The sequence below is a fragment of the Cyprinus carpio genome, chromosome B4 (assembly GCF_018340385.1).
Source record: "Cyprinus carpio isolate SPL01 chromosome B4, ASM1834038v1, whole genome shotgun sequence".
Taxonomy (NCBI): domain Eukaryota; kingdom Metazoa; phylum Chordata; class Actinopteri; order Cypriniformes; family Cyprinidae; genus Cyprinus; species Cyprinus carpio.
This window is the reverse complement of record NC_056600.1, coordinates 24,960,726-24,973,296: the sequence shown is the minus strand read 5'-3', so window position 1 is coordinate 24,973,296 and position 12,571 is coordinate 24,960,726. Positions and strand designations below refer to the sequence as shown.

Genomic DNA, 12,571 nt, shown 5'->3' with positions numbered 1-12,571 from the left:
AAACCTGATCCCCAGGATTAAATACAAGCTGTTCAGACTGGCTTTCAAACAACTTTTCATCTTTATCTGCGCTTTCTCCAAATTTTTCCATGCTGGTTGAACAACTAAAAATAAGCGTCTTCTAAAACCGTTTACATATTCAAGCAGACTTTTTGGTGGCTGTTTACGTTTTAACTGACCACCCATAATGGCAAGCAGACCACACACCTTATGTCCAAAAACTAGTTTGTTGGGACTAAAACCCAAACTAGACTGCGTTACCTCCCTTGCGGCTAACAAAAGCCATGGAAGTCCTTCCTCCCAGTCTCGATTTAATTCAACGGAATACGCACATAAAAGAGACTTAAGCATTTGGTGAAACCGTTCCAGCGCTCCCTGACTCTGAGGATGGTATGCGCTGGAACGGTTATGTTGAACTCCCAACTGCTTTAAAATTTTTGCGAACATATTAGACGTGAAATTCGTTCCCTGGTCACTCTGAATGACCTTAGGGATACCGAAGATTGAAATGAATTAAGATAGGGCTTTCACAACGGACGCCTTTACAAGCCGCTGGGTAGCGAGTACTTTGACACATTACAGTCAAGAGAAATTTACTTCCCGACTTAGAGGGAGGTAACGGGCCAACACAGTCTAATAACATATGTTCAAAGGGTTGCTCCACTGGAGGTATTGGATTGGATCAGGTTTCAATGGCTGATTAGGTTTGCCGGTCACTTGGCAGGTAAGACATGTTTAAATAAACTCCAAGATATCTTTTTTCAACAGCAGCCAATAAAAATGCTGCAATACTCTGTTATAAGTCTTTTTTACACCTAAATGCCAGGCTACATCGCCGTGAGCCAATCGAAGTACAACATCTCTGAATTTCTCAGGTACAACAACTTGAACAAGTGACTCACCACTGCAGTCTTCTCTTTGGCCATTTTTCAACCCAGGATCATCCCTCTGGGTGATGACGAGTTCTGCACAAGAAATTTTAGACGAGAGACAATCAATTTAACCGGTATGTGGGTATCACACAAGTTAACATCCTCATTCAGCATTTTGGTCTTAGACCATATCACAACACATAATGCATCCTTGGATAACTCACAACACCCCTGATCGGGAAAGTAAGACGGGATGACAATCGGTGAAGGGGCCAGTATTGGCCACACACTCACCAGCCAATGTTTGGAGTGTAATCTCTCGGATTAAAACATTCTTACCAACATATGAACTGGATGAAAATGGCAGTATGGAATCCAAAATGAAAGACTCTGAAGATCCAGTATCTCGACTCTTACCGGTACACTCTCATGTCTCTCTAAAAGAGAAACAAACCCTTCAGAAATAAATGGTGCATACCCTGTGTTGTTTAATTTCAGAACAATTCCTTTTTGTCATGAACAGGTTTTCTGTACAGTGTACAGATGGCGCATGAGGCAAGGAACTCCTTAAAAGCACAGACGCAGAATTGTTATTCTTGCCACATCCCTGTTTGCTTTTAAGTACAGGACATTCATTCTTCCAATGTCCGACTTACAGACAATAACAACACATAGAATCAGATATCACCCTCTGAGAAGGTGAATTTCAATCACTGCATAGCGATTGTTTAAAGGGATACTCCATCCCAAAATGAAAATTTTGTCATTAATCACTTACCTCCAGGTCTTTCCAAACCCATAAAAGCTTTGTTCGTCTTTGGAACACAATTTAAGATATTTTGGATGAAAACAGGGAGGTTTGAGACTGTCCCATAGACTGCCAAATAAATAACAGTGTCAAGGTCCAGGAAAGTATGAAAAGCATCATCAGAATAGTCCATCTGCCATCAGTGATTCAACCATAACATTATGAAGTGACGAGAATACTTTTTGTACATGAAGAAAACAAGAATAACAAATTAATTCAACAATTCCTCTCCTCTGTGTCTCTCCAAATCAGTGTAGCACCATTTTGACAAATCTGAGCAGTACGCAGGCGGCTTATGCTCTTCTGTATCAGCCGCGCCACAAGGATACGCTGTTTTATTTCAAATCAAAGCTAAATACACAGAAACAGCACATCCTTGTGGCGTGGATGATACAGAAGAGCATACACAGCATACGGTGATATAGATAGACACAAAGGAGACCATTGACAAAGGAATTATTGAATAAAGTCTTTATTTTTGTTTTCTTTACTTACAAAAAGTGTTCCCGTCACTTCATATAACCCAGATTGCACATCTGATGGCAGATGAACTATTCCGACGATGACTTTCATACCTTTTTATGGACCTTGACACTGTAATTTACTTGGCAGTCTATGGGACAGTCAGAAGCCTCCAGGTTTTCATCCAAAATATCTTAAATTGTGTTCCGAAGATGAACTGAGCTTTTATGGGTTTGGAACGACATGGGGGTAAGTGAATAATGACAAAATTTTCATTTTGGGGTGGAGTATCCCTTTAAGAAAACCGTAATAACAATGCATGGCCTCTTAGGCCCTCTATTTATTTGTTAATAAAATAAACATTTATCTTTAATTAAGACAATAAACTGTAATATTAATAATATTTAAATAATATTAAATAATAAATGATATAATAATAATTAATGATAAAATAATAATGTTTTAAATATTACTTTAGAGAGTTTACTGAGCTGCATCAAAGTCACCCTGCAGTAAAACTGAAGGGAATTCAATTCAGCCTGTGTGTTTGCCACTTAAGAATGACATTTTAATACTTTCAGGGAAACACAACAATACAAAACAATACATTATAAAGAAATAATTCTTTATCAATGATATCTATATTTAAAAACAACACAAAAATATTTTTAAAATAATCATTTAGAAACAGGAAATAAATGTAACTGGCTTATTTGAATACATACTGTATACTACAAACAGACATACATACAACATATTACTGTGTTTGTAAATATATATCAAATATCAAATATGCATTTTTTGATTTTAGACAGTAGCGCGTGAACAGGACTTTTATTTTCGTCTGGCGTTGTGACGTTATAAGTATGCGCCGCGCTCCGCTGCATCTGTTGTGATTCGGCTGAAGAAAGGTGTGAGTTTTTATGGTTTTTACACTTAAAAGTATTCAGAGTGCAACCCGTTCAGGCAATGTTATTTTTTTTTTTTACAAGCGATGTTAAATGGCTTTATTATTATTGAATGGAACATTGTAATACTTTGTCTTACATTAATGAACATAGTTTTTTGGATAAAGCGCATCCAGACGTGAATAACAGAAATGGTGCTTCTCATTTCTCTCCCCAAATCGTGATCAGTAGTGTAAAATCGAATTCGGTCATTTCTAAGTAGTAGGCTAATGAAGAAACGGAGCTGTTCGAAAGCACGAGTCAATTGAATCAATCGTTTAGTGAAATGATTCACTATTTCGAAACGCTCGAATCACCGCACGCTGCCGAGACCTGATGCTCAAATCAGTGTAAATACAACGAGAACAACAAACACAAACAACTCCAAATGTTTTCACGAACATGCAATCTATTCATGTAATCTACAATCAATAAATACCTCATTTAAAGCATATGTACCTGAACATGAATTGTCTAATCAGCATTCTTTTATGAATTTGTAGTGTTAGTTTTGAGTGTTTTTGGCTTATCAAGTCATTTAAGGCCATTCAATATCACTGTGACTGGCTCCCTTACCAGTGTGCTGACTATTGGGAGTGGATTGAGAAGCACCCGGATGGTTTGGATTTATTTTTCTTTGGGTTAACTATCGTCATGTCCAAACACACAGAAGAAACTCCTGGTGAAGCAGCTGAGATCCACGTGACATACAGTTATAAAGATGACGTTTATTAAAGAGGAGAGTGAAGACTTGAAGATTGAAGAAGCATTCAGAGTCAAACAAGAAGAGGAACAAACAGGTTGGTTTTGATTCTTTCATTCTCATGTGTCACTTCAATAAGGCTCAAGTACATATTTATCAACACATAACCAAAGATGTGTACCTAAAATGTACAATAATAAAGATAATATGTGACGTCGCCATTATTACAGTAATACTGTCAAAACAACGGTGGTTGCATCTGTGTGGATGTGCATTATCTACGCTAGGCTTAGGCTGCATTTACATCTTTAGATCATATCTGATTTTTTTAGTCCGCCTGTTTACATTCACTTTATTATGCACATATATAATTCACGTTGAGTGGATATTATTATTTGCCAGCATGGACAACAGCTGGTATGGATACTTTGCCATTATTTCACGTTTTTGTCCATGCTGCAATTTTCATTTGGTATTTTATCTACAGGTCATTAGATGCAGAATTCTAGGTGAAATAAAGTAGTGCTGTAAGATTATATTTATTTGAAACAATTTGAATGAATTAACCAAAAAGAGAGAACGCGCAAGTGAGTAGCCTAATAGTGAAGCTTGTTGGTTTAATTGCAAAAACAAGTTATCACCTCACTGCTGAGAAATATAATGTAGGTTTTAGTAGCGAAGCTTTTGTATTTATAAAATTTCATGGGGCAGGGGTTGAAAACCGGCTCCTGAACGTTGTGTGATTTCTTACATTTAAAGTTTCTGCCTCAAAATGCAACTGCATATACAGGTCCTTCTCAAAAAATTAGCGTATTGTGATAAAGTTCATTATTTTCCATAATGTAATGATAAAAATTTAACTTTCATATATTTTAGATTCATTGCACACCAACTGAAATATTTCAGGTCTTTTATTGTTTTAATACTGATGATTTTTGCATACAGCTCATGAAAACCCAAAATTCCTATCTCAAAAAATTAGCATATCATGAAAAGGTTCTCTAAACGAGCTATTAACCTAATCATCTGAATCAACTAATTAACTCTAAACACCTGCAAAGATTCCTGAGGCTTTTAAAAACTCCCAGCCTGGTTCATTACTCAAAAAACCGCAATCATGGGTAAGACTGCCGACCTGACTGCTGTCCAGAAGGCCATCATTGACACCCTCAAGCGAGAGGGTAAGACACAGAAAGAAATTTCTGAACGAATAGGCTGTTCCCAGAGTGCTGTATCAAGGCACCTCAGTGGGAAGTCTGTGGGAAGGAAAAAGTGTGGCAAAAAACGCTGCACAAAGAGAAGAGGTGACCGGACCCTGAGGAAGATTGTGGAGAAGGACCGATTCCAGACCTTGGGGGACCTGCGGAAGCAGTGGACTGAGTCTGGAGTAGAAACATCCAGAGCCACCGTGCACAGGCGTGTGCAGGAAATGGGCTACAGGTGCCGCATTCCCCACAGAGAAGCAGCACTGGACTGTTGCTCAGTGGTCCAAGGTACTTTTTTCGGATGAAAGCAAATTTTGCATGTCATTCGAAATCAAGGTGCCAGAGTCTGGAGGAAGACTGGGGAGAAGGAAATGCCAAAATGCCTGAAGTCCAGTGTCAAGTACCCACAGTCAGTGATGGTCTGGGGTGCCATGTCAGCTGCTGGTGTTGGTCCACTGTGTTTTATCAAGGGCAGGGTCAATGCAGCTAGCTATCAGGAGATTTTGGAGCACTTCATGCTTCCATCTGCTGAAAAGCTTTATGGAGATGAAGATTTCGTTTTTCAGCACGACCTGGCACCTGCTACCAGTGCCAAAACCACTGGTAAATGGTTTACTGACCATGGTATTACTGTGCTCAATTGGCCTGCCAACTCTCCTGACCTGAACCCCATAGAGAATCTGTGGGATATTGTGAAGAGAAAGTTGAGAGAAGCAAGACCCAACACTCTGGATGAGCTTAAGGCCGCTATCGAAGCATCCTGGGCCTCCATAACACCTCAGCAGTGCCACAGGCTGATTGCCTCCATGCCACGCCGCATTGAAGCAGTCATTTCTGCAAAAGGATTCCCGACCAAGTATTGAGTGCATAAGCTGAACATAATTATTTGAAGGTTGACTTTTTTTGTATTAAAAACACTTTTCTTTTATTGGTCGGATGAAATATGCTAATTTTTTGGGATAGGAATTTTGGGTTTTCATGAGCTGTATGCCAAAATCATGAGTATTAATACAATAAAAGACCTGAAATATTTCAGTTGGTGTGCAATGAATCTAAAATATATGAAAGCTTAATTTTTATCATTACATTATGGAAAATAATGAACTTTTTCACAATATGCTAATTTTTTGAGAAGGACCTGTACACTACACAGGCATTAAAGGGGTCATATGATGCGATTTCAATTTTTCCCTTCTCTCCGGAGTGTCACAAGTTCTTGGTGCATGAAGAAGATCTGTAAAGTTGCAAAGACTAAAGTCTCAAATCCAAAGAGATATTCTTTTATAAAAGTTAAGACTGGTCCACACACCCCTAAAACGGCTCATTCTAACACGCCACCACATCTCTACGTCACTATGTGGGAAGATTTGCATAAGATGTACCTTTTATTCACGCTGTTGCCACCGGCGCCATTTCATGGAGAAGCTGTGTGTTTCATTGGTAAAGTGAAACTACTTTGTTGTTTCTCCAATCACAAATGCAGACATGGTTTTATGTTTATGTGGCGCGATATGCAATGCAACACGTGAAAAAAAGAATAGAAGTCATTATAATCAGTAATTATGTCCCCACTGGATGCAACAGCTGCCTCGTTTGTAATGGGTTTTATTGTTTTTGTCCTGTTATGCTGGTGTTCTGACCAGGACACGCCATAACTGTATATGTTGAGGGGTGAAACATTTCTGTCAGATTTTACACATGATAAAAACGTGCAGTTAATTTGCTTGGAAAATACTTGCAGTCATCAAAAAAAAAACTATAGTAGACCAGCCTAATAATAGTTTGTCTTTATTAAATGTATTGCTCTTAACAGACCCGTGTGTTTTGTATCACTAATGCAGTGTCCGTTCTCGGAGCATATAAGCCCTGCCCGTGTGACACGCTGCTCTGTAGTTTATTATTTAAAAGTTTATTAATTCTGAATGTGTCGTGTGTCCATATTGTACCAAAATGCAACACTGCACTCCCTTAGGTCTGCAGCAACACACCCACCATGCGTGAAGTCGATTGGAAGAACAGTTCTCGACATAATAAAAATGTAAACAGACAGATACACAGAGATTCCTGCCTTTATTAGATAGAAGAATATGTTCAGCCCCCTCCCTCTGAATATTCAGTGTTGATTACTACCGAAGCTTCAAAGCTCAAAAAATGGTATTGGGCCAGCCCTAGTCGTTATGGGTGAACATGTCGCCCTCGCATAGTGGTGACTCGGAATTCTGAGGGAAATCAGATGTATGTTTAGATGTAGGTCGGATGTCCAGATATCGGATTTGTATCTTATTAAAATCCACATTTGGAAGTGGCCCATGGATACGAAAAAATCTGATCTTGTGTGGATTTTTGTGTTTGCACGTATGCAACAAATTCTGTCTCTAATGTGAGCAAAAAATCAGATTTTTTTGTGCCAGTGTAAACAGCCATAGTTGCACCTGGTTGTAGGTTTTTGTCTGACTTGAGAATCAGAGAAGATGAGAATTGTGATGTTATGTTAAATGTGTTATTCTGCAGTTTCAGTGAGGTTCACAGTACTTTTAAAGTATTGATTTTGAAAAAGAAATATAATCCTTCAAAAGAATCTCACATTTTAGAAAGAATTTAATAGATAAAAAAAAATAAATAAATTAACTAGCCCTCCCATGTTATATATCTCACTCTGCCAGCTTGTAGAGATTTGTGCAGTTTTTTCAGGCTGTGTGGAAATGTAAAAGTATCGTAATCAGACCAGTGAAAACAAATGAAAATGTCCCTTAAGGGAAGTGTATACATGGAGAAAAGCAGAGGACCTAATACTGAGCCCTGTGGCACACAATACTTCTGTTTGATGAAACATCCTCATTCACATAAACAGAGTGTTAGCAGTCGGATAGATGAGACCTAAACCATGCTAATGCTTGTCCATTAATGCCAACATAATTCTCAAGCTATCCAAGAGAATATTGTAGTATATGGTGTCAAAAGAACTAATGACATTAGAAGAAAGATGTCACTGTAATAAGGAAGGTTTCTGTGCTATTATAAGGCTGAAATACTGACTGAAGTACCATTTCTCAGCAAAACTGAACATAGTTATGGGCACTATTTTTTTTTAGATTTTTAGACATGAATGGCACATTTGGGATTTGTCTATAATAAAGTAATTATCCTGGTGATAAGAGGTTTGATAACTGCCAGCCTTGTTGGACTGAAGGTTTTTTGGATGTGTCCTAAAGAAAGCAAACATTTATACTGAATATTGTGAAGAGATTCTGAGATAAGTAACTCCTTTTCAGTAGCTTAGTGGGTATTAGGGCTGGGCGATATGACCTAAAAAAAAAATACCTGATTTTTTCACCAAAAATCCGATTTACGATTTAAATCGATTTTTTTGCCTCCCTACAATATTCAAATGACAAAGAAATTGTTCAAAACACATTTTAATATAATTCATTATTTATTATTTGCCAGTCAAATTTATAACTGAGAAGATGATTTTTTAAATTTTTTATTTAATACTAGCCCATCATGCATCTAATCATCCACTCGGCGTTAAGAACTGTTAAAATTAAAATTGGCAACTACGCAGTGAGTCATTTTTTTCTTATATAAATTATTTGTAAATAGAGCAGACACTGTCTAACTGTGTCTACACTGGACGCGAGAGTTGTTGTGCTGCGCCCCGCTGTGCTAAAAGTCTGTCTAAACTTGACCTCACACTACAGTTGCAAATCATCTGAACGTAGTGTCAGAACATTTTGTCATAAATAGAACGAGCATCAGTTTACTGATGGGGATCGTGTCGCATCACGCCGCGCCCAGTTTAGACAACATCACTGGGTTCTATTGTCTCTTGTCGGATCGCACCACTCATGCCCGGTGTAGACACTGCATGCATTTTTAAATGGGTTATGTTACAGCCCTGCTTGTTTTAAATTTTTTTTATTAAATATCTGTATTGACTGCATGATCATATCATCGTATTATTTACTGCCATGCAAGCCACAAAAGTAAAGCTTGGTGAGCCGTGCAATGAGCATTGCTGCAGGTTGCTTTTTGGCGGATATGCTGTGCTTGTGCTGCCGCGGTCTTGTTCATTTTGTAGGGCAACATCTCTCTCACTCGGTAGCGGAGTATGTGAGTGGAGTGGAGCGGCAACTATTTCCCTCCGCGTTCCGAGCATTTAATAATCACTCCACGCTCACTGATACCAGAAACACCGCTCCGCCTTCGCTCCGTGGCTAAAGTATTTCAGTATGTTTGAAATGTTATGTTAATAACATAGCCTATATTAAAATAAAAAGTAAATAAAATAACAGTAGAGTTTCAAAGTGGCTTAGGCTGTTGTGTGCAAACTTTTTTTCCTACCACATGCCAAACTAATAACATTGTCAGCATTAAAAGGTATAATTGCTGCTTTCTGCTGTGCAAATTTTGTTTGTAATGAAAATAGCAGTTCATTTTCGTCAGTTATTTTATCTACAGATCGATGCATTTGTTACAGATTTCAAAATCAGATAAAGATGAAGTATTGTAAGATTACATTTGTTTGAATGCATTATTGCGAAAGCGATTGTGTGTGAATGTGCTGTATCTGTTTAAATCATGCTTTAACCCAGAAATATTCAGTAAAAAAGAAAAGATAAACTCCTTGAGAACTAGCCTATAACTTCCCGCTCGGTTATTGCCGTCATTATTATATTCTGATTTGAGAGATTCATCTGTATCAAGCTATAGCTAAATATGTTTAACATGTGAATTATTGCTAAATATGCCGTTATATTACGGGCTGTTGGCATGAATTGTACTCGTGATGGAGCAGTGGAGGAGTGCTCTTGGAGCGAGTGAAAACCACGACACTCTGACTTTTAAAAAACCCGCGCCTCACTCCAGGCAAAATCACACCGCTCTACTCCGCGCTCCGGAGAAACATACTTTGCTCGGCAGCATGTCTTTATGGCAAACGCACGGAGGAGGGTTGAGCCCTGAGTGGAGCGTTGGTGGATGTTAAAAAAAAAACCGATTTTCATTCAAACAAACCGATGTAAACTACACATTCGAGTTAATCGATAAAATCGATTTATCGCCCAGCCCTAGTGGGTATATTATCTAGCATACATGATGTTTGCTTTGATGCTTTAAAATGATAGTTCATGCAAAAATGTAATTTCTGTGATCATTTACTCACCCGCCACTTGTTCCAAGCCTGTATGGAAATCAAAATACTTAAGTCAATAGCTACCATCAATTGTGAAGTTACCAGCATTCTTCAAAATATCTTATTTCATGTTCAGTTAAAAAAAAAAAAAGACAGGTTTGGAACTTGAGGGTAAGTAAATGTTTGGGTGAACTATCCCTTCAGTGCTTTCAGGTTGGTTTTGATGTAAGTTGCGTAGTGCCATTAAACTTGTGTTAACTTGTATTTGTCTTTTTTTCACTTTAGACCAGATGGTGCTGAAAGTGGAGAATCAAGAACTGAAAGAGACGGAGGAGAAAGATCAGTATGAGAAACACCATGATTTCATAACTGGAGAGAAATCTACTCAGAATGAAAAGACTTCTTCACAAAAAAGAGCTCAGAAAACCACGTCGAACAGTTATTTTAGTTGCCATCAATGTGGTAAGAGTTTCACTCAAAAACAAAGCCTTAAAATCCACATGAGAATTCACACTGGAGAAAAGCCTTTCACCTGCCAACAGTGTGGACTAAGTTTTACACATAAAGAAAACCTTAATACCCACATAAGAGTTCACACTGGAGAGAAGCCTTACAAATGTCAACACTGTGGACAGAATTTTGCACATAAAGGAAACTGTAATGCCCACATGAGAATCCACACTGGAGAGAAACCTTTTACCTGCACACTTTGTGGGAAGAGCTACTCACGAAAAGAATGTCTTAAGACTCACATGCGAACTCACATTGGAGAGAAGCCATTCGTATGTGGTCAGTGTGGAAAGAGTTTCAGATGTAAAGAAAACCTTAATCAGCACATGAGGATTCACACAAGAGAGAACTGTTTTATATGTAATGAGTGTAGGAGGAGTTTCACAGATGGGAATGACCTGAAGAATCACATAATAACTCACATCAGGGAGAAGCCTTTCATGTGCCATCACTGTGGAAAGGCTTGGACAAGCAAATCAATCCTTGAGATTCACATTAGAACTCACACTGGAGAGAGGCCTTTCACATGCCCACAGTGTGGAAAAGGCTTCACACATAAAGGAAACCTTAACATCCACATGAGAATTCACACTGGAGAGAAGCCTTACACGTGTCTAAAGTGTGAAAAGAGTTTCACATATCTAAGAGACCTAAAATGTCATTTGCAAACTCATTCTGGAAAGCAACCATAATGTTTACAGGAGTAAACAGGAGGTTTACAAAATACAGCAGTTTCAGAAATCTGAAAAGACGCTGGTTATTCACTTCCCCCACTTCCTGCCAGACCCAAGACTCAAACCAGTAACAAGTTGAAGAAAAAAGCATGTCTGAAAATGGACTGAAGTCAATGAGATTTCTGACATCACGTCACTTTTGATCAGAAGGTTCTTAAATCATGGTTAGGTTCACATGAAGACAGGCTGTGTTTGTCTTCTCCACTTTAGTGCTGTTCACTGGGCTGATGGAGAAAAATACCTTGGGAAAGAATGAAACACGCTTTGGTTGACCTACTAGAGGAAAAGTCTTGGGTTCCTGAGAAAAGAATTGCGTCTTCAAGTGTGTTAGAGATGCTACTTGTTTGTGCTCCGCAATATTGTTTCTTTTGTTCTTTAATAAATACAAGTCTGATTCACACTACACTTGTCTACAGTCTCGTAATTTTCACGAGTTCATACTTACATATAAGTAGCTGAAGTATGGTAATGCATATTTGGCGTGCTGTCCGGGAAGGGGTCCGAGCTTGGGAATAGCCTGAACCTAGAGTATCCCCCGTATAAGTGTAATATGAACCCGAAGTGAGGAGACAGGGCAGAGGATGGATGCTGATAAACCGCCAATGGATAGAGGTAAGTCAACTGTATTTGTACCATGGTTTTGATTAACTTGCCACCCTCCCACTTACTCTGGATCTGGATGCATGAACTGTTGCAGTTTATTCAGTGAATGATTGGTAATGCATATATACATGTTTTAATGTATGTCAACCTTTTCTTCTCATACTTTTAAAAAAGAAAACCTCAATGGAATTTCTTCTAGATATATTGTTTTCTGAGCATTTGGCCCTTGCTGCGGTTTTCCCTCCTTCCTGTTTTACTGATAAACAGAGAGGCCAAGAAAAACTGTAATGTTTTTTCTTTCCAGTGGGTAGTGATTTGTATATTTAGGTACAGAGTTTTTGTTTTTTTCTTGTTCCTCAGTATTGTCTGACTGAGTAAGATTCTGCTTTATTTCTTGTTATTGTGAGGTAAAGTAAAATAAAAAAATATTAACAATTTTAAGACATTTGATACAGTTATAATACGAAACTGTGTGTAAGCAATGCATTCAGCCCTAATTAGAAGGGCACGCGTGCACCAAATACCTCTGAAGAGACGTGTACCTGCAGTAAAGTAACTCTGTAACAGTAACTTTCTGCAGAGCAGGTTTGTAA

At 38.3% G+C, this 12,571-nt stretch overlaps 1 protein-coding gene across 2 annotated transcripts; it reads left to right on the top strand.

Annotated features, from left to right (window-relative positions):
- The first annotated feature begins 2,969 nt into the window (after positions 1–2,969).
- Positions 2,970–11,778, top strand: LOC109062633 (gastrula zinc finger protein XlCGF8.2DB-like). 2 transcript variants are annotated; one of them, XM_019079716.2, is made up of 3 exons: positions 2,970–3,053; positions 3,760–3,889; positions 10,417–11,778. In XM_019079716.2, the coding sequence occupies exons 2-3, from the start codon at positions 3,811–3,813 to the stop codon at positions 11,331–11,333; spliced, it is 996 nt and encodes a 331-aa protein (XP_018935261.1). In that variant the 5' UTR covers positions 2,970–3,053; positions 3,760–3,810; the 3' UTR covers positions 11,334–11,778. The 2 variants fall into 2 exon arrangements, with proteins under 2 accessions (XP_018935261.1, XP_042578410.1); XM_042722476.1 differs by having other exon boundaries at positions 3,041–3,113.
- Positions 11,779–12,571: the final 793 nt, after the last annotated feature.